This window comes from Hippopotamus amphibius, chromosome 1 (assembly GCF_030028045.1).
Source record: "Hippopotamus amphibius kiboko isolate mHipAmp2 chromosome 1, mHipAmp2.hap2, whole genome shotgun sequence".
Taxonomy (NCBI): domain Eukaryota; kingdom Metazoa; phylum Chordata; class Mammalia; order Artiodactyla; family Hippopotamidae; genus Hippopotamus; species Hippopotamus amphibius.
In genome coordinates this window covers 72,299,333-72,326,940 of record NC_080186.1, presented here as the reverse complement: position 1 = coordinate 72,326,940, position 27,608 = coordinate 72,299,333, and the positions used below count along the sequence as shown (strand labels likewise).

General features: G+C 33.8%; 1 protein-coding gene across 2 annotated transcripts in view; it reads right to left on the bottom strand.

Moving 5' to 3' along the window:
* NEGR1 (neuronal growth regulator 1) overlaps nucleotides 1–26,815 on the bottom strand; it is an 871,642-nt gene extending 844,827 nt beyond the window's left edge. The window contains exons 1-2 of one of the 2 annotated variants that reach the window (XM_057716185.1): nucleotides 26,737–26,815; nucleotides 26,297–26,692 (exon numbers count right to left, since the gene is read on the bottom strand). In XM_057716185.1, the coding sequence (XP_057572168.1) occupies nucleotides 26,297–26,472 (176 nt within the window). In that variant the 5' untranslated portion in view covers nucleotides 26,473–26,692; nucleotides 26,737–26,815. The other variant, XM_057716191.1, reaches the window with a different exon arrangement.
* Nucleotides 26,816–27,608: the final 793 nt, after the last annotated feature.

Sequence of the window (27,608 nt, the reverse complement as noted above, 5' to 3'; positions counted from 1 at the left end):
AGCAATCTGCAATTGGGCCGTATCTATACAGCCTAAACCGCTCACTCCCACTGGGAAACAGCAACCCCTCCATTATGGAGATGGCATTATTTTTCAAGATGATCTGTTCCATGTACTGCTACCCAGAATGCTATCTATAACTCTCCAGATAAATTGAAGGGACTGAAAGATTGATGAACTCATGAATTCTTTTCTTGTAGGGAACCACAGCAGAATTCACCAGAGAATTTCTTATGCCTACAGGAAGATCCTTTGGCAAAACAGAAAAAATGTGGAAAGAGTAATGAGACATTAAAATCAACACCTATTTACTAGAAATTCTCTAGTGAATGCATAAAAGAAAGAGTAGCCTAGGACCATGTTATACTTTGCAAGGTCGAACTGTATCTTAAAAAAGGCATATTATGTGTTGCTGGCCACTATATTTTTTCTTTGTCAGTTTCACATTGATTTTTTTAAAGCAAGGGGTTATTTTAAACAAAAAAAACTTAATATATACATAATGCATACACTACATAGATCTTACTCTTCCTATGAATTATATGTCATAAAGTTAGATTAGAAATCTATTAATATGCAATAATTGCAAAATATTTACTTTACAAAAATAAATTCTCAAAAACAACACAAAATAAAACACAAAAATATACACTATTTTGTTCGAATGATTTAATCATATCCTCACAATGAAACATTATTCTCATAATATTTCTTCAAAATAATTTTCCTTTGCACTAAAGAATGAAGTCCAGGCAAATTTAGTAAATTTCTTCCTCAAAAAGATGATTGACCAGAGAAGAGTTTTATTTAGAAAAAATTCAGCACATTATTTTGTATTTTGCAGATATCATGATATTTTGGCTACAAATAATTGACTATATAAAAGTACATTTTCACATTACCATATTTTATTTGAATCTTCCCATAGCATCCATTTCTGAATTTTTACATAAAAATATGTACAATCTAACCTGTTAGGGGTTTGTCAGTGAATTTATTCAAAAATTCTGTTACCACTGTGGTTTTATGTCAACGTTGTCTCAGGGCTCAAAAACCACTTCAAACATTAGTGTACCAAGCCCCACCACCATGACTTGGATTTGATAAACTCCAATCTCTCTTAGTAATTCTAGCTTATGTCTGTAACACATCTGTTTTCTCTTCTCCCATAACTAAGTTCTGTTACTTTACAATTCCTATGTAGAGTGGACTCTAGTTTACACATTAATTTACCTTTAAAAAATTTTTCAGAGAGGAGGCATGTTTGTGTGTATGTGTGTATCTGTCTGTGTGAGCGTGTGTGTATGAGAGAGGGGGTGGCGGACACAAGACAGTTTTAATATAGTGTTTCTTTAGGTGCTCCAAATTAATCAGGATGAATACTCATTTGAGGGTCTACAGATATAGCTCCCTAAAAGTAGTACATGATCTATACTATATAGTATATGGATTTACAGATTTAATAGTATATGCTATAACCTCACATCATCCAGTTCAGACCTCTGATCATAAATGGTCATATTTAAGGCAAGGTGGCATTTTCTAAGATTAGAATGTAATTAAATTGCTAAGGGACATTGAATTGGTGATGCCTACTGAAGAGGGATACACATTTGCAGGTTGTTTTATTGTTGTTGTTGTGTTTTTGTTGTTGTTGTTTTAATTAAAGAACCTTTATGTCTCAGGCAATAGTTTGACAAGTATAAATATTTACCAGAGATGTTTCATGTAGTCGGGTGCATTGGCTCATATAGGTCCAAAGATGTGGAGATTTTTCAAATCATCTGATAATGTAGCTGCAGAATTTATACTGAATTCATTGGATGGTGCTTTTTGTTTAAGATATGGGGCTACAATTCATCCATCATCTCTCCCTCACTGTTGAAAAAGCATCTCTAACAGTAACATTTCATTCCATCTCTTTTGAATATTCTTGAAGAATTGAAAAGTTCATGTTAGGATGCTTTGGGCACTTTCTAGGAAATCCTTCCATCTCATTAGGCTAGGTGCCCAGAAGTTTAGGCATTAAGTAATACAACGAATTTCAGATCAAGTCACAGAATCAGAATACTTTTATGGAGTGACAATAAGTCTGAAGAGGGATTAAATAATAAATCAACACTCATCTTCACTTCAATACATAATTCTTTCTGCCATATCTTGGGACATAGCCAAGTATAAATCTTTTCCAATTGACTACAGAAGAGACCATGGAGACATAGAAAAATAAGTCAGATATAAGTGATATATAGGCAGTGCTCATACAGAAATAAATTAGTGTTCATATAGGAGGAGATAAATACTTGAACACTGTGTTGCCAGTAATGAAAATGAGAAACTGTAACAGATTTCAAAGTCATTCCTAATAAAGATAAGAAAAAAGGTACAGAAAAATTTTAATCCAATACATATGTCTTTAATTGAAATCTATAGAAATATTATTTAGGATATTAGAATATTATCAACAGAGTCAATAATAATCCAAAAAAAGTATAATGAATGTGTACCTAGTCCATGATATTGAAATGAAAATTTCAAGAAATTGGGACTTGTCTTGGATATGTTGTTGGAAAAGTAATCAACACAGAGAAATTTAGCTGAAGCTGAAATGCAAGATTAATTCAACATGAAAGCCTTGAATGATAGAATTTTAAAAATTCTATCATTTTATGATGAAAAATTGAAACCTGAAGTAGTTACAAATGTTTTTCTCAAGGCCAAAAAGGAATGAATTTCCCAAGGCAAAGTTAGATAACATTATCTAACAGAACCAAGATTAATCCACATTTTCTCCTTACCCAAATTCTACACATACCCCAAGGTCCACCTTGAATCTTAACTTTGCTTCTAAGTTGCTATATCACATGTACTCCCTCTTCTCTCAATTTAAGTATATTGTATTGTCTATATTACACATTTGATATGTACTGCACTGATAACTTTCATGGGTGTGTTTCTTACTGCTACAATCAAATACTATTCTAGTGGACAACATCTTTACAATTCTCCCTCAATACTTAGTAGAACTGTACGTATTTAGGAGGCACTCAAAGAATGCTTGCAGCCTGGATGAAATGAATGAAGGAGGAACACTGTTGCCTTTCAAGCCATCAAGCTAAAGTTCTGACAGCTTCTGTGTTTCCAAAAATGATACCTTGGCTCCCATTTCAGGTATACATCAAGAAAAAGCATTTTATGCAACATATGCTTCAACATGTTACAACAGCCAGTAAAATGTTGATACATTTTAGATAAAGTGATTTTTCTTTATATTAAACTATATTTTCTCTTTCTTTAAAAACTTATCTCTCATTTTATTTCTAGTGAGTTTTCACAGAAACTTCATAGCCATTCCTATTTTTCCAGATAATCCCTTAGAAAACTTATATATCTAACTCTGTAAATGTAGTTAAAATGTATATGTTTTTATCTACATTTTAATATATTTTTCTGGTTTTTGTGTTTTTTCCCCTCATTGTCTACATTAGGTATTCCGTTTTCTCAGATGCTCAGGCAATCTTTCACTGTGGCAGTCTGTCAGTTCTTCTTATGGTTCATCACAATTAGCATGCCCTGAAATGAAGCTGAAGTCTTATGAAAAATAAACCTGTTATCAGGTCCGTTTTTTTACTAGAAAGTATAGATAAGTTAAATACTCTCCTTGTATACAAGTTTAACCTGCACACCATTATTAATATCATTTCATTTATTATTAAAGTAACTGATTTCACTTACACAATTTGAATAAAATAATATAGCATGAATGTAATTCAGATCAAATTCATGAAAACCAATTATTTTATTTATTTGCAGCAAAATGAAATGATAGTTAAACAGATGGCATATATTGGGTATTGAAGAAATATTTCTTTATTGAATGAATGGATGAGTGAATGAGCTGATGTCCAGAATACAATTAAAAAATCAGGACACCATCTTAACTTACTCTGGGTATTAGTGTACTCTTTCACATACGGTGCTTAAAATTTGTTCATTTAAGAATGTCTACTATGATTTATCAAAAGTACACATTAACTTTAAAACTTTAAACTTTGATAGAAATCTAGTGAATATTTATTATTTTTCTGAAAATTAAATAATAGTTTAAAATCATATGAAGAGCAATCTGGAAGTCTGTATGTTGAATTGTATATGTTAATCACACAATAACACGTACTGCAATAAACAGAGTTAAACTATTGACCCACTCAAATATAAGTAATAGAAATGGAATGCTATCACTGGGAAACATACATTTTATAGAACAATGCACAGCATGTTTTGTTTACATCTAAACTATCACCCAAACATTAAGGCTTGTAGCTAGTAGTTTAGGTTAACAATTGAGCATGCATTGCACATACTGAATAGATTTTCACCTTTCTCACTGAAGAATGTTCACCAGATGATAATTAGTATCTGCTAAGTGCTCTTCAGACTAACATGATGTCATCAAGAAATATCAGAAAAGTGTTGACACAATGCTCATCCAGCTGAAGATTCCAAATAAGTCTGTTTTCACTGCCATATACTGTAAAATTTAACTCTGCACCAGCTGGCTGGATTCTTTCCCTTTGTCAGACTCTTAACAGTGCAGAACAAGAATGTATGTGCCTTTTGTTTGTTTGTTTCTGTAACTTATCCAGTTTAAATTGAGGAGATAGAAAATGCACATTTAAAATTAAAATTGAATTATGAATTATAAATACTCTATCAATGTAAATTCAATACTTTACAGACAACAAACATAATTGTTTCCCAATATCTATTTCATTATTGCAGTTCACAGAAAGAAAAGAAATTCAATGAGTTAAAATGCATGTAAAAACTAGAATATATATTCTGTATGTAAACAAAATTTTTAGTTTTATTTACTGTTTTAATCCAATTTTATTTATTTGATTAGAGAAATAATACAGCTTAACTATGAAATTAGAATCTATATCAAAGGATAAATAAAACAAAAATGGAACATGCATATAAAATCTATGTAATGAAGTAGTTTACCAAATACATTCTAGAGTTATTTTGCCCACTGGGAACATTTGACAATACATGGCAACCTTTTTGGTTGTTATAACTCAGGGGATTGGGTGCTACTGATATCACGTGGATAGAGGTCTAGGATACTGCTAAACATCTTCAACATACAGTACAGCCCCCACAATAAAGAATTAACCAGCCAAAACATCAACAGTGCCAAGACTGAGGAATTCAAGTGGGCTTTTAGAGGTATATGATGGCCATGCATGTATGTCTGAACATTTGCTGACTCCCCACCCTCAGGACCTTTGTTTTCATCAAGATTATCAGGAAGAAGTATAGTCCCAAAAGAAAAAAGAGATCAATTATACATAAATAAACTATATGCATTTATGAAATAAAGTAGTTATTACCCTGATGCCCATAGGGTATTATGACAAAATTATATGTACTGTAAGTTTGTAATGAATGTGATACAAATATATAGAATATAAGTACTTAGTTATTTTGGAATTCTACCTTAAAAAACAGGATAGTAAGTACTGAGAAAATAGCCTATAATTGTAAAATAATCTAATACATTAAATTCTAAAACTACTAACATATTCTTGTGTATTAAAATAAACTCTTCACCTTTTTAGCTTCATAAAAACAATAGATTAGGCGAGAGGATATGTCCATTTTAAGTTGTTTACTTTATAGCTACATGACCTTGGTTATTTTATTTCTTTTATCATTCTCCCCACATTGAGCCTTTCTGAGGATCACAAGAAAGAGTAAATTATGCAAGTTCTTTAAAAAGTGTATCTCAATATAAAATATGAAAATGTTTTTCTCCTGACTTCCAAGCTCTTTATTTTTATACATTTTTAAATTGTTTGCATTTTCCTGTTTGAAATCATGTGATCTGAACAATGACAAGACCATATATGTAAATGGTTTTCGACTAGGCCTAAGCAAGCTGTGGATAAAGTAGGTATGAGTCTAGACAGCACCTAAGAGTCCTCTCCATACTACTATTTTCTCTCCTCTTTTCCTTTTACACACTGACATATGTTTATTATTTGTCCCTCAAATCCCTTTTTTCCATTACACATTCAGTCAGATTGTGACTGCCTGATAACTGAAGGTACGGTTTACGGCGCATCAGGAGTCAACTCAATTATGGTAGTGGATTCTAGTATATAAAGGCTCCATCTCAAAACCAAAGGAAGAGTTTTATTTCATTGTAACAAGAGGAGGAATTTTTACTATTTTATTATATTCCACAGTAACCCAGAACAGTTTTCCAACATACAAACTTATTATAGAAAGGAAGGTTATACATAGAAAGAATACATCTCATTATATTCTTCTAAAGGGTACGTATCGTGTCTATCTAAAGAACCCTTACAAGAGCACGAACAAGGGTAAGCCTAATAAATGTTCATTGACAATAATGAAACACACATAAAACTATTCTTGTATGTAGTTCCACCTTAGGCAAAATTGCAAAGCAGGTAAAGTTTATTTTTTCTTAGCGCTCACCTCTTTTATTGTTCTTACTCTTCAGTTCTTAGTAGTAATTCTTTGGATTTTTACCTTGTGATTTTTGTGTTTGTAGATTTATTTCATTTTTCACTTAAGACGATTTTCTAAAATAATTAGCTAACTGTAAAGTTAAAGCAATAATAATAATAGTAATAACAAAAACTCATCAATGGCTTACTGTATCCTTCACTGCATCAAGTGATTTATGTAAATTTCTTCTTTTATCCTCACAGAAATTCTATGAAGTATAGAGTAATCCCCACTTTATAGATAACATGGCTTTGAAATGACAAGCAAACTGCCTGAATACACAACAACTGGGAAGTAAACAGATGGCTATGAAAACATATAACTTTTTTCACCACCATTTTACAGATTTATTTATTGTCATTAAAGTTCCTAACCAATGTGGAGACTAGCATTGTGATTTTGGCACCTAACACATGTTAAAAATATTCTAAATTTGATCACTTTTTAAAACAAAATTTACTAGGAAAACCTTCTAATGTATGTATAAATATGTTTCTCAAACAACGTTATGCAGAACACTGATTTGAAGAGGTACTTAGGAAAAAACCCAGGATAAAATGGTTTCGATAAAGCTACATATTTGGTAAAATGAATATTTAACATGATTTAAATGATGATATTTATGATCATCATGTTATTTGTTAAATGATATTTAACATCAGCATGTTAAATATTGAGAAGTCCTGCAATTTAAAAAATCCTCTAAAAATTAATTTTTCTGTCAACAAAACCACAAATATGACTTCTGATTAAAGTTCCACACTTTCTTGTACCCCATAGTGCTCCAGTTAAGATGATGAGACTTTCAGTTTCTTGTTCTTCAAAGTGCATTGAAAATTTAAAGATATTTGTGAAGCATTCTGAATGCAGAATGCATCGAGATTTTATTTTCCTACAAATGTTAGTTACTCCACCTACATCTAGTCAAACATAATTATTTTTAACAATAGCCTTTATCAAGTATTTTCAAAAAATATTTCATATTTTAAATCACTCTGCTAGCCTCAGAATTCAACTCACAGGAAGAAACTTCCATATACATACTGAAAAGAAGTTTACTGCATGCTGTGGGAACCAGTTAGAATTTTTTAGAAGAAAAAGAGTGCTGATCAAATAAAGGTCAGCTGAAAGAGCTTATTTTGTAGTAATACTGTATAGATTAGCTTTCCCCATAATATCATTGGAGGAAATGCTGATCAAGAGTGATCAAAGTCCTTTATTTTATTATTGAAAATTGGACGTTTTATTTCTCCAAAAGGAATGTTTCATTTTTTTTTAATGTTTAACTAGTTTGTTTCTGTTTTTTTAACTAATAACAGAAGGAAAATCTGTTGTTAAAGTTAAATATATGCTTAATAAAAACAACCTTAAATAATATATATATATATTTTTAAACGTATGGTGAATGTAAAATATTTAGTCAAAACAAAACAAACAGACAAAAACAGACCCTGTAGAATTTAAAGTTCTCTTTACTTGAATAGTCTGTTCTCTCTCTCTCAAACTACTGCTACGAAGGCACTTCTTTCAATAAAGAATTATCTCCCTCTGACCTCCTAACCCCAAATTAAGTGAGGTGGTAAGATTATTTCTCCATTGTATAACTGGCTAAAGAACCAACATTAAGAGTTAGTTATTAATCATCTCCAGGTACTTTCTTCTTTTGCAGTATAGAGTGAAGGGAAGAAAGCATCAAAGTAAAAAAGAAGAAAAATGACAATGACAAAAGAGAATGGCAATAGTGGGAAAAGATTAAGTCACTTTCACTTCATTATTTTTTCCCTAATTTTCTTTCCTTCATGTGATTTCATTTCTTCTTAGAAGTTTCCATTATTTACTCAACACATATTTTTTTCAGTGGGAATGGGTAAAATGTGATGGGGAATAGATCAAAAGAAGCAGCTGTGGTCCCTGGAAGTTAAAGATATCAGTTATGACAAGTATATTCAATATGAAGGCCAAAATGAAATGTTCTCGAGTCCTTTTAAATGAAAATAAACTCTGTACCATTGACTAGTTTATGTAATCAGCAATATGAAGAAAGTATACTGAATAAGAATTCAGGCTGAGTTCCTGTCCAAGCTTTGATATTTTCAAGACATAATTATTATTCACAACCAGTAAGAAGTCTTTAAGCATCTAAGCTTGTGTTCATTCATTTGTAAAACTGAAATTTTAAAACTTGTCCTTCTTCCCTCATAAGTATGTTGTGATATTTAAATAAGAACACATATAAGCAAAAATTTAACATACAAATATTATTTTGCAAGTATGAAATAAATATAAGCTTAAATTTTAATTCAAATTTTATAATGTATATTTATAACCATATCTTCATTTCTACTCTAATGGCATTATTTAGTTTATTATTAAATAACTAGAGACTCTATATTGAACGCTTTTGAAAGTAGAAAACTTAATACTAAAAATAATTAAATATATTTTAACAACGATGACATTTTTGTTTTTTAATATTCATTATCTTACAATGTGTTTTATTGTCTATTATTCAAAGTAAAATAATGCATATGGAGACTAAATAATTTTATAGTAATATTTAAAATTTTTCAAACTTTAAGTGTTTTATAATATAAACTATATTTTATATTCAAACTGAGCAATTATTTTTAATAACAGAAAATACAGCCCCTACTGACACCCATAAAATATTTAATAATGTATAGACTTTTTTGTTACTGGCAAAACTCATCATTTAAATTTCAGTATTTTATTTCTTCTTAGAAAACTCTTTTCTTGAACATTAAAAAAAAATTGAAAAACTGTACCAAAGTCTAATTTTTCTATATATGGAAAACCATTAGCAAGAACTTATTTTATGTATTTGTCTGTTTTAAAAGTATTTGTGTTAAATTAATACATTTATAGTTCATTATATAAACTATTATGCCAAGTAAATTATAAGTATCCAATTTTCATTTCTTCATTAAATAGTTCAATAACTCTATATATTTTATTTTTAATCAAAGTTGTATAAGTATACCATTAGTATTAATTTTTTTCTGTCACTTCATTTTTATTCTTCTATGATAGAAGGACAATCTCATATGACATATCAAGTATGATGTATCAAGTAAAAGACCAAAGACATGAGTGCAGACCTTGCCTATGCAACACAGACACAAAAGCGAAAAATTCACCCCCACACTGCCAAGTAACAAGTATAAAAGTTAAACCGCTCTTCCCTGATGCCATGCCTATTAGAAGGCACAGGTATTGCCTTTTACTTTTTTTTTTTTTATTTATTTTATTGGCTGTGCTGGGTCTTTTTTGCTGTGGGCAGGCTTTTTTTTTTTTAATTTTTTTTATTTTTTTGGGGGTACACCAAGTTCAATCATCTGTTTTTATACACTTATCCCCAGATTCCCTCCCTCCCTCAACTCCCCCCCACCCTCCCTCGAGTCCCCCCCACCCTCCCCGTCCCACAGACATATATATAGTACCAACTGTTAAACAGATAGCCAGTGGGAAGTTGTTGTATAACAAAGGGAGTCCAACTCGAGGATGGAAGATGCCTTAGAGGCTTTCTTTTTAGTTGCAGTGACTTCATTGAGGTGCGTAGGCTCCTCATTGCCGTGGCTTCTCTTGTTGCCGAGCACGGGCTCTAGGCGCGTAGGCTTCAGTAGTTACAGCACATGGGCTCATTCGTTTCTTCATTAAATAGTTCAATAACTCTATATATTTTATTTTCAATCAAAGTTGTATAAGTATACCATTAGTACTAATTTATGTATACATTCCAGGTCAGATTTTTTTTTTCTCTAAGCTATGTTAACTCTAAACTGGACAAAATTTTGCTTCAGTCATGCATGACTGATGACAACTGTCTGCCTGTTTGACTACCAACTATCTGCTAACACTAAATGAAAGTAATTTAAAATAGATAATAAATTGACTTTTATTGAAAAGATAGTTTTGTTAGTCATTAATTGTATTAGCTCTGTGGTACTAAAGTCAATCAACTTCAATATTTCCATTTAATCTTAGAGTATATCAAACCTCTTCTTCTGAGTTTTCTCTAAGAAAAATAACTGAGATACAAGTGCTACAATGTAATTAAACTATTAAGAATTCATTTTAAAATTAAAGTATGCCTCTAATTTACTAGGAATAACAAGTCAGTGTTTAAGAGTAATTCAAAGAAATGTAAAACAATCAACTGATAAACTATTTATTGGATATTCCACTGAGTGGTAACATTTAATTACTAAACCAGAAAGCCATCAAGAAACCAAAAGTTCTTTACCTTTAAAATCAAATAAGGGCTCTATTTCTTAAAGCCCTATGGCATGCAATATTAAGTACATCTATTAGGAACTTATATTTTAAAAGCCTCCAATGAACTGCCTGCCTAATTTTATGAATTTAAAAATTATTTTCTTATTAGGCCACAGAAATCATAGGCATTATCTTCATTATCATAACACAATATCCATCACAATTCTCCCACTCTATAAATGTATTTGATGGGTCCCATTAGGTTGCAACTTAATTCTTCCAACTTGTGATATCCTATTTTATGATCCTCTGCTAAAAAAAAAAATTAAGGGGAAAAACACTATAGCACCATTCACTCTAGAATTTAAGTGATTTTATTTAACCACATACCCCAAATTCTTGTTTTTAGGTAGTGTTACTTAAAAAAATAATGACAACACACTGATTAACTCCTGAATTGATCTTTGGTGAGAATATTTTCCATCCATGTTATTATATTATAATGTTATCAATATTAATATTTTCTGGGACTATGGCAGTAATATTTACAAGGCAAACATGTCCCCCATCTCATAAAATTCCTGGTGAGTGATGTGTATAATGGTAAGATGAACACTAAGAAACGGAGGTTTGGATACACATTCACCTGAACCTGGACTCTAAGAGGGGCTTGTGTACAAAATATGTTAATTCATAACAAACTATAACAAATTCACAAATTAAAAATACATCTGTATCTCATAAGTAGATACATTCACAAATCAAACATGCAAAAGACTCTATTCTGAGAAAGTAGGTAGTTTTTTGTAGATTCATTTACTTATTTCCACAAATATGTTTCTACTCAACAAGCCATTCAAGGTCCCAGGGGATACAAGGGCAATTAAGGTGACAATTCTTCCTTCTCAAGGCCTATATTGGGGTAGAGGTATCCTATAAAACATGTATATAAATAACTAAAATACAAGGAAGGAACTGCTTATGTTCACCAAAAGTATTTTGTTCAGTCCAGCAATAATGCAACGTCATTGGGCTTATAAAATCATGAAGTAAATAAATTTGTTAATATGTACATGTATGTATATATTTTGGTATATAAATTTGGGGATATATATGCCTCTATGTGTTTAAATTTTTCTTTCACCTTTTAAATTCTGAGCAATTAATAAAGAATCCATGAAAAAACTTAGTTAGCACTGACCTACATTTAGAAAATGAATAGAACTTTGAAATTATTGAAAAGCCATTTTGGAAAATCAACTGATGAGGAGAAGAAAGATGGGGCAATAGCAATAAGACCCATCTGAAATAAAGAATACCCATCTGAAATAAAGAATAATTAATGAAATAAGTCCCTAAAGTATGATGCAGCATATAGAAGTAAACACTTTACCAGAGGATCTTGATTTTGGTTGCTGTCAGCTAATCCCCTAAATTATTAATGAAGGTCTATTGTTAATGATATTTATAAAAATCATAATAGCTAAAATGTATATGAATTGTTCATGTTGTACCAGGCATGATGCTAAAGAGTCTGCAAATCTTATCTCATTTAATTCTCATAACCTATAGGTTGGATACTATCGTTAACCCATTTTATAGAGAGGTAACTAATCTTAATCAGTTTCCTGATCCAATTTTTTTTTAATGATTCAAAGAAATATGACACTTTTTTTTAAAAGAGCCCAACCTAAGCGCATATGTATGATAGCTGGAAGTAGAAAAATGATGAGGATATTGAGAGGTTTAGAAGGAATTTGAAAAAGCAGAATATTCTTGCATAGGAGAAGAAAGGTGAATAGAGATTTTAATGTAAATGAAGAAAATTAACAATAATTTACATCTTAGTGACTTCCCCATCTAAAATCATCCAAATTGTATGCTACTTGAAGCTAGGTTATATAGAAAAGTCTAAAAACCAGGTGATTATACATGTCAAATATGATGAGATTTTTTTAGAAGGCCCAGGAAGTCAGAAAATCAGCTCATCAATTATTGAGATTAGAGAGAAGTGTCATAATTTCCATTGAGGGTAGAAGGCTCAAATTAATTCATAAAATGAAGTGGCTAAAGCATGGAAGTGCTATTTCAATGAAGAATTATTTGCAGAAGAATTTCAAATATTGTTTGCTCTCTTGATCAAACAGAGGAACAGGTGATAATTACGAAGTGTTCCTTACATAAATTACTATTCCAACCACGAAAAACAATAATGCAAGTATACTGAGAGAAGTGCAGGATTTTAGAAGAAACATATAATGATGACAAGAAGTTTTTGATGCCAACAGAAGCAACTGTCAGGAAGAAAATACGTTCTTCATGGACATTCAGAATATGTCAAAAGCTAACAATAAATTTAGGGGAAAATCCATGTACAAAAGTATTAAAGAGAGGACAGTATGAAGGCAAAGCATCTCAGATGAAGAAAAAAATGAGTCCAAGAAATAGAAAGAAGATGAATGAATGTCATCACATGTTCAGATTAACTCTGCTTTTTCAGGTATCAGAAAGCTGCCTTGAATTAAAAGTACCTGAGCCTCAGAAGATATTAGCTAACAAATAGAACATAGGAAGCACAATATAACATGTTACAATTCCTTTAACTAGATTAGTCCTGGTCATAAGTTACAGCTGTAATATTAAAGGAAGGGTAAGAAAGAAAGAAAAGGCACTGACATTGAGCACCAACTATGTGCTGAATACTGCTTTGGGCACATTCATATGCATTATTACTAGGATTCAGAAAAGAATAGGACTAGCTATAAGTACTTCTATTTTACAAGCAAGAAAACTGAGTCTCATAAAACCCACATAACTTGCCTTTGACCACAGAACTAATAGCTTATGAAGTAAAAAGTTAAACAAGTTCTTTACACAACACTGTTTAAGGACACAGGCTGAACTAGAATGTAAATTCAATAGACGAGATCTTATATCACTGTATCTCAAACTCATGGAAAGTGTCTAGCATATGCTAGGCACTCAATAAATATATGTTGAAAAACTGGTGAATGAATGTCTGAAAGAATATGTTTCTATGGGAAAAAACTACACAATGAATGGGAAAAATACAAAACAAGTTCCTGAAAGAAAAAGAAAATAAAAAATCAATTCAAGTATCCTAGAATTTAGTGAACATATTTTATACAAAGAGCAAAATACAAAGTTCTTGAAGAATCTGCAACAACAGAAGTGAATGAGTGTTACATAAGACAGTGGCCGTTATAGTCCTTTGCAGAGGCAAAATAGATAGCTATACATCATAATGTGAAATTGATAAACAAAATAAAATGGAAAGGTGTAGGAATTCAGAGAATGAGGAATTAGAATTGGGTTATATGAAAATGTTCTTGAATGATATGGAACAAAAACAAGACTTTATATTGGGAAAGCTTTGGGTAGCACATGATGCACAAGTGTTCATCTCCTCTTGGGTGCACACATAAACTCTATAGAAAGTGGATATGCTAACACATTTAAGAAAATTCTTAAATTACACAGCATCAGATTAAAACAAGTTTTCATTCAATTAGGCTATAAATTCTATATATGCTTACCAGCTATCAGAAAAAAGCAAACTGTCTAATTCTAACATTTCACTTTATTAAGTAAAATTAAACATAAGACTGTAACATATTACTGACATGTCTAATGAAATTGGAATAAAAGCATCTTTTATAGATCCCTGAATTTTTTTTTTTTTTTGGATCCTCCCATCTATCTTGGTACATAACAATGCTCAACACTCTAGGCTGCCTAACCCTTTTCAAAGGAGGGTTCTAATTCAACTTGATTCAGCTGATCAGTTACATCAGAATTAGCATTCAAAAGATTAATTTGGGGACCTGGAATACCATAGCAAGTAATGGCTTCTTTCCCTTTTCTGTTAAGGACTACAGTAAACAAAAAGCTCCAAGAAATATTATGGCTTTAAAAAAAAATGAGCAAGGGCTTTGGAGACACACAGGCCTAGAATCAAACCCTGGTAATGCAATTCACTAGCTGTATTAAAGCTCAGAAAGATGTTCATCTTCTATGAGTTTGTTTCTCCACTTACAAAGGAGAAAAACTGTAGGTTGTTGCAAGGTTTCAAGGATGTAATCAGCGTATAATGCCTAACTATAAATGACATTCAGAAGCTGTTCACTTTTTTTCTTGTACTATCAGTAGCTTGTAATCATTAGGGATAAAATCATTTTGGGATAAAAGGCTTTTTTTTTTCAGAATATTTATAGCTTTAAGAATTCACTATTTTCCAACTAGTAAATACTTATGACCATGTAATACATTCTAAGTACTTACTCTCATTTAAAATAATTTCACATTTTTCATCACATACATAACACACCTTCTTGATTTTTTTAAATCATTGTCAACTTAGTAACTAAAATGCAGCTGGTGCTTAATAATGTTTAATAACCTAGTAAACAATACATTTATCAATTATTTTGATCTTTTCTTAGGGAGAGACACAAGATAATAAAGTCACGGGGCTTGGAATAAAAGTACCTAGATTTGAATTCTGGCTCAGCCACTATCTGTTCTACCTGGGACAAGCTACATTACTTTTTCAAGCCTGAATTTACTTGCCTATAAAACTGGAAAAGCAATACCTCATTGCATATTGTTGTGAAAATATGTCATATATAGTAGGTACTCAATACGTGTTAGTTGAATCTGAATCATGATGTTGATGGCTCCGTCATGATTATGAACTTAAATCATTTTGCTTGCATTTGGCAAATGTGCAGTATTAGAGCAAGCCTTCATATTTTCTGAGCTTCTACTGAATATATTGTCTATAGATAAAAATAGCAATATAGACAGAAAGTTCTTGCCCATACGGACTACTTCTGAAGTGTACTGCCTTTGGCATAACATACAGATGCCCTAAGAAATCATAAGGGCATATCTAATCCTGAATAATTATTTGCTACCTTAACCAGAATATACAGCTATTTTTTTTTATTCTAACCCTCTTATCGACAATTCCAATGTTGTCACCAGTTATCACCTCTTCCATTCTAAACTCTGTCACGAATGTTAATCTTCACTCTCTCACTCCTCCACTGCCATCTCATTGTACTTTCTAATCCCTCTTATTTCTTCTCTTCTGTCTCTTTTCATTTTTTTTTTTTTTCTGTCCTTGATGTTTCGTGTGAACACCCAATTACAGTGATCTCTTACTTTTGGTAAGTGAATCAAATCACCATCAGTTTGTTGAGAATAAAATTTGAGGTGTCACTGCTACTGAGTTCTCTGGGGCTGCACCCTCTTAGATAAAACCTCTTCTAGTGTGTTTCTACTTCCAGATTTGGAGTCCTCTCACTTGCTTGTTGGCCTCAACAACAACAACAAACACAAGGATGCCCATTAAATAGAATCTTTAAAATATAAAATGTTAAGATTTAAACTATTCTATGTTCCTGCTGCCTAGGCATCCACTTTGTGTGACCAAGTGGGCACCCAGTGGGCCAATGCACGTCCTAGAGAAGGTGGGAAGACTCACAAGCAAATGTAAGTTCCTGACATCACTTCCCCAGCAGTCCCTGTGAGCAACATTCTCTTCTGCCTCCCATGTGTGCCTTCCCCTTGTGTATCCTTTAGATAAAACTCCACTCTTTTCGGTTTGAATTGACCAATCTGGCCTTAGCCAGGGAACACAAAAGCACTCCTCCCAGGAACCCTAATAAAGTCATGTGCCTCAGATCCTGCTGCTCTCTCTGCAGGCATCCTGCCTTGACCTCTCTGTACGGTCCCTGGAGGTATGCCGTGTACTTCCTCCCAGCCCTGTGAGAGATAAACGTCTCTATTTCAATTTTCCCTGCAGTCTTTTGTAGAACCAAAGCTCAGCTCACCATCTGATATCACAGGGTTTTACTGAAGTGTTATTTTAACATTACAACAAAAATATATGCTCAATGAATAATATAGAGTGGCTTCAAAAATGGTTGGCAAAATTATTTGAATGGGGAAAATATATCCATATCAGTAAGTAGTACCAACAAATTTCAGACTGAGACTAGAAGAAAAGCAGAACAAAATTATTAGTTAATATAAATGTAGTGCTTACTAAATGGCAGATAATATGTTAGCATTTTACATGCATTATCTCATATAATTCATGTTGCTCTGCCAGTACAGTACTAAGTGAAGGTAAGGCATTTGCTCAAGGTCATGTAGCCAGTAATTAGAGAAGCTGGTATCCAAGCTCTCATTACTCCTATTCTGAACACCTCAAAACATGACGGGCTTCAATGCAACTAAACAATTATAATAGAAGATAAACTGTGCATAAGCAAAAGCAACTCTTTACATCTATTATTTCATATAAGTGATATGTGAGCAAGAAAAATGATCAATGACATATGCTCAAGCAGACAGGTGAGCAGTTACTCAGAGACATATATCATTTCTTTTTGTGAACATATTCCCCCAAATCAGCCCCTGATCCACCTGCAGGCCAAGGTAAAATGCTACTACCTGTTTTTTAAAATAAACGTAAATGGACTAGTAACACGGAAGGCAGACATATACTTGAATATAAAATACTTTTTCAGAACTTCAGTGTGTACAATGTGGGAAGGATGTAGCTTTAGGATTATTCCAATTATTTAATGAATTATATGAAATAAAATTTATCCCTTTTTATTATAATCATTCCATGTACTATAATGTGGGCTGAATTTTATGTATCCCAGTGATCCAAGGTTTTAGGTTTTGATTAGAAGTCACTCCTATCATAACATATTTTCTTCCTGCCCTTTCTTCCTCTCTCTTTTCCTCCATCTCTCCTTCAATTCCTTCACTCAACACTCAGATTTTAGCACTAGTAATGTGCCAGCAATATGTTAAGTAGCAGAGATGTTATTTTCTATTTAGCTGATAAATTACCAAGACATTAATTTGAAATTAGGCTATTTACAAATCAGATATATGTAAGTATGATCTCTTATAAGAAATATTATAACATTAGGAAAACTTTATGATTCCCTTGATTTATTCATTTAATATTCTGATACGATAGTATGTGATGTTATTGGAGAAAATATACCAACAATACTCTCCTGCCTTCTGATTATGGCTCTTATGTTCACAATATCTCTTAAATCCTTTTAATATCTCTAAATTTAATTTAGCTGCATGAGAGTAAAGGGGTTTCTGAAGACAATATAACACATTTTTTTCCACTGCCCTTTAAATCATCCAAAATCTTTCAATACTTCATGGCAGTAGCTATAGTTTTAAATAAGCCCTATCTTGTAACATGAGCATGGGCACTGGACCTATGTCCAAATAACTTAGTGAAACTGAGTAAAGAACAATTTAGTTCCAGACCAAAAAGGTTATAAACATCTTCCTTAAATTGAACAAATTACCAGCTATCCGGAAAGTATAATGTATTGGCTTCTGTTCAAAAGAGCAACACAATGCTGGCAACACTGCCAAATTCCTCCTTTCCTATATTCCCCTTTTCCTAGAGAAAGTGATTAAAAGACCAAATTCCATACCAGCTGGATGCTTAAGAGCATCAAAGGTCCTCTGTCAGGATTCAGAACTTGATATGGCTTAGAAACCACTATGCTAATAGATAACCTCCTCAACATTATAAATCAGAACCATAAGACCACATTAAAATTCTATGAGCTAGTATCAATACCCTGTGGTTTATAAAGTACTGTTGACCTACCTCTGGGAGATAGTCAGAATGATACAAAAGTTATGCTCTGGTTTGGAGAGTGTAGCTACTTTTCATAATTGAGAGTTATTCATTCAAAGCAAATAGCCAATTCTCTCTACCTCTGCATCTTTATTGATTTTATTTAATTGAAACCTTAGGAGAAAGGAAGAGACGGCTCCATGAGTTGAGGTAGAAACAGAAAAAATGTTAGGTTACAATAGATATTTTGCTATTTTGAACTGTTCCTGTTATCTGCTGATTATAATTGCAAAGAATAAAAGACTTCCTATATAATTTAAAATCTCAGATCTTCTTAAAACTATAAGTACTTCTCCATAATCCTACAACTATATCATTGCATTCCAAACTTTTTTTTTGCTAAAAGCCACATTAAAATAAATAAATAAAATCTAAAATCTTGACACAGTACACAAAAACACAAAAGTTTAATCAAATGATACTTACCTTTATTGTGTGTAATGTTTCTACCCTATTTTAGTACATTTTATTTAAAAGAATGCCTTTAGTATCCAGTACATTTTTTTCAAGACCCACTAGCAGATTGTGTCCTACAATTTAAAGACACTGAATGATTCCAATGTGTATGTCTCAACCCACTAGAACTTCTGCAAGAATTACTTAAGGCAGAGACTATTGAGACTATAAATGAATTTAATAAAAAGTACTTAATCAGTAGAAGCACACAGATCTATCACAGTATTAAAGATATTGCAATTATAAAAATTTGAAACAATTAATAAACTAAAGAACAAATACATTTAATCCTTTGCTTATCCTTCCAAAAAATTCATTAATTTATAGTGGATGTTGGCTTGGTATATGCAAGGTTCAATGTTAAAGCCCTAGAAATAGATGAACAACAGTCATAGAGCTTACAAACCCAGGTGTTTTGCCAACCAAAATTAATACAGTAAAAAACAGAAAAGTACTTTAACAAAACATCAAAAAACTCTTACTATTATTAAATTTCTCCAATATCTTATAATTGTCATATTTTAGTTACAGTGGACTTATTAAAATCCAATTTGATAACGATTATGCCCACATAGAAAAACCCTAGATTTTACTCTCTAGTAATCTGGGAAATTTGTTTCCATTGGTGAATTTGAAACACATAAAATACCTGACCAAAAAGCATGTGATCCAATTTTAAATTTCCTCTACAAAAGCCAAAAGGCAGGTAATATGATGTTCCAAAGAAAAATAGAGCAATACATTCTATTTCATCTTATACATAAAAAATGTCCTTGACAATCTATAATGGATCAGCAAAACTTTGAGAAGAACGGAATGGCAGAAATCAGTTAAGTCTGACTCCCTTCCCAGCTCAGGAATCCTGTCTTGAGCATCCTTTAGAGATTGTCACTGCATTAATTATGGTTTTAAATTACCATCTTTCCTGCAAAAGTGTGGAGAAGTGCACCAAAAGTAGGACTTTACGGTGACTGCTTTTTTACACTGAAGCCAGAAACCTACACAATATCTTTTGGAAAGTACTTTGAAGAACATAAGCAGAAGGTCACCACATCATTTAATACTCAGATAAGCGGAAAAGTAAAAACAAACAATACTGACTAATAAAGCTTCCCTTAGCTCTTCCATGTGATGTGATGTGATGTCTATAATGTTTTAGTGTATGACATTTTGAACAGGATATGGTAGAAAGTGATCTTATTTCTAATAAAAAGTTTCAAATGGCTTGAGAGTAATTTCTACAGTGGTTATGTGCACTGTTATGATCATATACTTCATAAGAAACTGGAAACTTTGATTTGCTCTTCAGGTATTAAGCTACATAAAAGAAAGGCCTTTAATTCCTATTGATTTCAATAGTCAACACTGTAGGAATTAGTTCAGCATTTTGATCACATATCCACAAACAGCGTTCAGCCCTGGTCCTCTTTTGCTCAGTCAAAACAAACAAACAAACAAAAGATACAGTATTATTGATTTTTGCCAATTTACATTCTTCAACTACTTTATTTTCCCACACACAGCATCTTTATATTTTTTGGGGCTGAAATTAATTATTCAATCATATATTTAACTAAATATTTATACAATTTGTTTATTGTGCTCACCATAATCTGGGTGTGGACAATACCTTTCTTCTTTGTAATATACCCTAGTGTTGTTATGGTTCTATGTCTGCCTCCTTAAACAACTATTACATCCAGTGATAGGAAGTGACATTTATGTTACCATGAGCAAAATAGAAATTCAATCCAATATATTTAAAATCACTGAAACACTTACTTTCACCATGTATCAATCAGGCTTCTATCAGCAAAATGTAAACCATTCTGAATATTTAAAACAGAAGGAATTTAATGCAGGGAATTGATTGCAAATGGGATGGAAAAGTTGAGAATAAGAACAGGAGATGGTAAGACAACCCAACAGTTAAAACAGCAGGAAGCCTTAGGATGGAAGAACAAATGGGTGAGGCAGTATACAGAAGCTCAAGGGCCTGTTGTCCCGTGGAAGGTGGAGCAAAGAGGTTCCAGTGGGAGATGGAGACACTGCTGAACATTGCCCAAAGCAATGAAGGAGGGGAGAAACACCTTGACCTCTCACTCATTGTGTCCTCCCTTTTCCCAACAATACCTTCTTTGGACAACCACAGCCTGAAGACAGCTGACATGGATAACTGGGAAATGCCGCCTGGGGCTTAGCTTCATCATTTATCTCCAATGGCATAGCACAGCAGAAGGATGAAGACTGGATCTGGTCATTCAGGCACAGAATTGTCACATAAAGGATGTGAGCATTTCTCCAAACATTTCAAAAGTCAGGTATTTCAGAATTAACTTATTTCATGGACCTATTTAATTGTAAATCCAATCTATTTAAAATAAGGAGTTTATTAACATGCTTGAGCTCAAAGATTTATACAACCACATGGGCTGATCAGTTCTTCTGAACTAAAAAAACTGGACAAAAACAAATTTATCTAGAAAATTTTTAAATACTATGTTTTCCTTTAATATAATGAATGATTGTTTATTAATGTATCAAGTAATGTGTCATGCTAATAGAACAATTCTGAAAACTACAGGTAACACTGTAGCAGTTTATTCTATATTTTGGAGCACATTTTTCCAAAATGACTCAGCATGACCATGTATTACCCCTTCTTTTCTTTAAAGAAGGAAAAAACCTTAGAATTTTAAAAATATTTGTTCAATGACACTATTTAATAAGCATATATGTTCTAAAATGCCTTAATGTTTTAAATTGAAAATACCTATATTGTTGAACAATACATTTAGAATATGTGATGCATCAATGTGCAGGAATGACTCAACAGATGAGTTTTTGAAGAGACTCATTGAAGAGACTCTTCGATGATATTCCAGAAGTATAGTATAATTGACTTCTATTGCTATTGGTAATTCTGCATTCTCACACATAAATCATTTACTTTCTTGTACCCAAGAGCATGCATTTCAAACCAAAACTAATTAATGTAGTCTAATCAAAAGGCAAATGTAGTGGACAAATAGGCTGAGCAGTGATAAACACTTGTCATATCCATTTATAAATCTACTCGTAAAAGTTTTGTGACTTCCAATAGAAATATCTTCTGTGTAAATGTGCTCTGTGCTTGAAGCAAAAGTCTTCTGCCCTATTACAATATCATTATTAGGATGTCATATAACTTCCATTCAAATCTATTGCATTAAAATGACAAAGTTGTGTTCAACTTTGCTAAAGCTAAAAGAAGATATCACATTTAAGAAAAGAATCTCTCTCCTTTGATTAAAGCATGACAAGCAGAGAATAGGATATTTTGAATTCATATCAGGATGGCAGCTTAAGATGTACAAAATTCATAGACTAGTTGAAGTAGAAACAGATGAAAGGTCTAGCTTAAAAATGACATGTCTTTTTAAAAACTGGGAGGATATAAATGAGGTTCTTCTTTGTATTGTCTCCAAAGAATATTAACCATTTTGGGACATGTTAACACAACTGTATTTATTGATAAGGTAAGAATAAAGTGGCTGATTCACATTAAAGTAGCTGCAAAACTACAAAAAAATAAAAAGTCATCTGAAATTTATGTATTGAGCCAGAGCAGAGTTATGTTCCCCTTGATTTTCTAGGTTTAGAAACACTGGGTCCTGAAGAATAACCAATGTGGTTCTAGCATCTCCTGTCCTTTGCTACGTCACCTCATGAAACAACTCAGATCTTCCATGTACTATAAAATGCAATTTGAAGACTACAGAAAAAGTTAATTTCTCCATATACAGATTAACGAGTTCTATTAAGCATAAAATAGCAATAAGTATTAAATGTGGTAGCAATCTAATATCTAGTATCTCATAAGTTAATGAAAATATTTCTTTGTATTGGTAGCAAATTACAATGTACACTAGACATCCACGCATTTAAAGTTTAAAGGAAGTACCAAAGTTATTGTATCGAATAGATGCATCATTAACTACTTTATCAAGAATGTCCAAATACCTCAAGTGAATCCTTCAGAGATTTATCAGTGAATATCATTATTAGAAATAGGGACATTTTTGACATTTAATATATTGCTTCACTAACCTTAAGAGGCAAAGTTAAAATGATAAGAATGTTGAAATAATTAAGTGGAACTTCATTTATAAGTCCTTTATTTAAGCCAAACAGAGAAGGTGATTTACAAAATGATAGGTATAGTTGGTGCATCACCGAATGAATTCCCTTTTGTACAACACCACCATTTAAGGGGAGTTTTGCTTTTTTTTTATTCTTTTCTCTAAAATAGACATTCTGGCATTTAGGAGATAAAAATGTATCATTTGACCTTTAAACTTCTGTTTCATTAATGTAACCACAAGCAACAGAGTCACTGACTGACACATTTGCACTTTCAGGCCTTTAGCACTTAAAGTCATTTGATAACTGTTATGCCACTGTTTGCTTTTTATTAAAGACACTTTGAGGAATGTGTTACATTAAAAATAGAGTATAATATGTAAAGCGTAAGAAATGATACCATGTAATTCAGTAAAGTGTTCTCTTGAGTACTAGATTTCTGTACTTTGATGTGAGGGTGTGTATGTATGAGGGAAGGTTTTGTTTTGTTTGTTTTGTTTTCTAATGAATTAAATAATTACATCAAATACAATTCCAAGTATCCAAAGTGAAAACATAAACTATAACTCTATGACACTACTTTTGACAGAAAAATATGTCACCTGACTTACACTCGATTATTCCTTAAGCTCTCCTGTACTGGTCTATGAACAGAGCAAATACCAGTTGCAGAAGTGTCAAGAAAAATAACTGGTACAATTTAACATTGTTTTTAAAAGAAAGAAGATTTCTTGTCAATATATATGTTAAAAGTGTTTAAAACCTGTGGGCAATGTAAAATGATAAAAAAATAGGATAATCCTTGGAGAATTCTAGAATTACTGTAAGCAAATTACTTTGAGTGAAAAAGTAAGGCAGGTCAAATTTGTTTCATATGACAAAAGAAAAAGATTCTGTTTATTTTAAAAAACACTGTAATTGGTTAGAAACATTATTCAGAAGAGACAGATATTTTACTCTTTTAAAAGTTTAAAGTCAAAAGTTCCCTAAACTAAGATATAACAAAACTCAGGATATAGCTTATAAATAGCTGAGGTACAGTGCACACAAGTAAACAAGGACTACACCAAACCAACAAACCAGGAAAGATACTGTTGTCACTAGTTAGAGAATCTTCACTATTGGAAGCAATGAGTGAACTAAACATAGGTCTCCTAGAGGCAGAACATGGGTTCAGTTATTCTAATTAGCCAAGTATTTATTAGATTGTTCATTAGAAACAAAACACCTAAGACATACCATCAAAAGACAAACAGTCTATCAAATCCTTTAGAATGAAAATGTTAATGCTCATTACAAACAGGCATAATGCTGCTACAAACATATAGATTGCAGCTCCCACGATACGTGTTTGCAGCCTCTAAAGATAGCGCTTCAACCTCACCACCATTGTTTAAACTTCCAAAACAAACTTAATATAAAGAACATAAACAAGGGTTTAATTTATATCCTCTGTGTGACCAAAAGTTCATCTCTTTTACCAACAATGAAAGGTATTTTATGAAGTTATAACAAATCATTTGTTACTTTTATATACATCCAGTGGCATTCTGTATTTACAGTAGAGATAGCATATTTATAAAAGCATATTATTAGCGTATATGAGAAACTATAATAGTAGTCCACATGAATTTGGACTCATAAGGATGTTCCAGAAGGTGTAAATCATTTACCACACCCAGATCCCAGATCATTAAATTTAAAATACACTGCATGATTCAAATAAAACACATCCCACGCTGTTTCACCTTAGACATGCCACGTACACTGATTGTGTGCAATCTGCACTTATAAGCCAACTACCACCCAGTGGAGAGAAAGAAGATCTTTCAGGGAGATTTGAGATATATGTCAGGTGGGGGTATCACAGGGAGAAGGGAGGGCAATGGGAAATGAAGGAATAAGGGCATTTAGCCTTGTTTAGATCTAAGCACTGCTGATCATCAATTAATATTTTCACAGGAGAAAAAAATGTTTTCAGAAGCTTATCTGCAGTGTTGCTTAGAGGTAAAATTAGGCTATGGGTGTTCGTTAATGACAAAACATTTCAATGCTCAAGCTTGGGGAAAAGAAGGGAAGAAGGGAGAGTGAGCAAAAGAAGGAAAACTTAAAATGGTAGAAGGGAGGAAAAGGGAAAGATGAGCGGATAGAGAGAAGAGAGGAAAGAGAGAGACTGTGTGTACACATGTGTGAGTGACAATGTGTGGAACAGTGAAGGAGCCTGTGCCTTTTAGACAGTAAAAGAGAATCTGAATGTGAAAGTGGTTGTTGGGGAGAGTATGGAAGTGCCAGCATGTGTAAGAATGTGAAACAGAGAGTATGTGAGTGAGTGTGGTGAAGAAAGACAGATTTGTGAGGGTGAGAAAATGGTACTGGAAGGGGTTAGAGGGAACATACATGTGTGTGTGACAGGGATGAGAAACGATATGGGCAAAGAGATGGGAAATGTGGGGGGGGAGGGAGAGAGAGAGAAGATCATAGAACAGGGATATTAATGAAGGAAAAAATGGGGAATGGAGAAAGGTAAAGAGTGGAGGAAAGTGGGTTAAATAAGAGGATGAGAAATTAGAGTGGTGGAGATAAAAAAAAAAAGAAAATATGAGGAGAAAAAAGAAAAGGGAGGAAAAATACAAAAGTAATGAAAAGAGGCAATGGAAGGAAAAGAGTAAGAAGCAGGGGGAAATGGATTAAAAAAAAAATTAAGGGAGAAAAAGAAAGGGAGAAAGCGGGAAGAGGAAAGAAAGAAAACTGAAAAGGGAGGAATTGAGCCTAAGTGTCCAAGTGAGAGGGAAAATACAAGGGAGCAGGGAGCCAGCAGTTTGAAAAAGTCGCTTAGGCTACAGCAAAATAGAAACAAACCTGATAAACTTGTCAGACTCTCCAAGAGTACCCCATGACAATAAAACAGAGACCTTGCGGATTTAGTTTCTAAGTGGCACCTGCCCTTCCTAAACCTCACACTTCATTCATTCCCGGGCTACCTGGCGTTCCGGCAAAGTGCTTTAGCATCACCAGTCCGGCTGGCTACCTGCCCCGGGGTAAAGGGGCCAGGGCTCTAGGCAGAATCAGCACCTGAATATCCTGAAATGTAGTCTTTTGATAGCGATCACCATCAGTATCATTACTTGGTTAAAAAAAAAAAAAAAAGGCAAGAAAGGTGGGAAGAGAGACAGAAAGACAGACTGAGACAAGTACGAAAAAGCACGACGTTCTTCCTACCTAAGCACCGCCGTGTCCCCTTTTCTGACCATCATGTTGTCCACAGCCGCCCAGGGGAAGTCCACACTCTGTCCAGCCGGGAGGCAGGAAGGTAGCAGGCAGCACAGGCTGAGGAGCACCGCCGCCAGCCACTGGTTCGAGCAACAAGCACCCTGCACCAACAGCATCATGTCCATCCCTGCTAGGGCTGCTCACTCTCCAGCAGCTTTCAGCTCGCACTCCCCCACCCCCTGGTGCTGGCGAGTCTTCCCGGGAACCAGGCGGCGCGCCACAGGATTTTTTTTTTCTTTTTTCTTTTTTCTTTCTTTCTTTCTTTTTTTAATTTGGTGGGTGGATGGGTTTCTTTTCTTTCTTTCCCCCCCTTTAGTTGTTGGGTGTTGTTTCTCTCTTTTTTGCCTCCCCTCCTCCTCTTTGCTTTCCCTCCCTCCCTCCCCTCCCACCCCCTAGCACCACACTACACCTCCTCTCGGTTGCTTTTGGCCAAGTCCGGAGTGTGCCTAATTCTCCGGCGGCTCTCGCACTATCTAGCGAGGAGGCGAGCGCGCCGGCGAGTGAGGGAGGAGGCGCGGCAACGGCGGAGGCAGGGCGAGCGGCGGCGGCGGCTGCAATCGCGGCAGCAGCAGCAGAAGCAGCGCGGGGCGCAGCGGCGGCCGGCGGCCCCCGGGCTCGCGCGCGTTGCCAAGCGGCCGTTTCCTTAGCAACCCCGCCCGGGGACTGGGGATGCAGCAGGGAGGGGGGAAATGAAGTGGGGTGGGGGGAGGAAAGGAAAGAAAGAAAACGAAAAAAAAAAAAAAAAAATCAGGAAGAGGTATATGACAATTATGCAAACTGAGGGAAAAAAGAGATGCATGGGAGACGGAAAGCTTCCCTTCCTGTCATACGCACTAAAGTGATGCTTTGCTAGAAAAGTCTCCGTGTCGGGGCTGAGGTGAAGAGATTAGAGGGGCGTTTTGCTTTCTCCCCCCGGTGCGTTTTACCTCTTGAGGCACCGTAACTTTTAAGTCCTCCAAGTTGTAGTCGGCGCCATCATGACGCCAGGGACTGTGAGGTTTTGTTGTTTATTTTAAATTATTTTTTTTCCAATCTCTCCCGGGCGGCCGCGCTACAGTTGACAAGCGGCCAACTAGTTCACTCTTTACCTCTTTTCGGAAATAGGTAGGGACGGTGACCGGGGCGGGGGGGGGGGGTACGGACAGCTTTTTGAAGGGACAAGGGGGGGCGCTTGCAAGGCCTTGAGGTGGAGCAGCTGGCGTGTCTATTGGGTCAGTGGCTAAGGATTGGAAGGCGGCCCCCCTCCACCCCCCTCCACCCC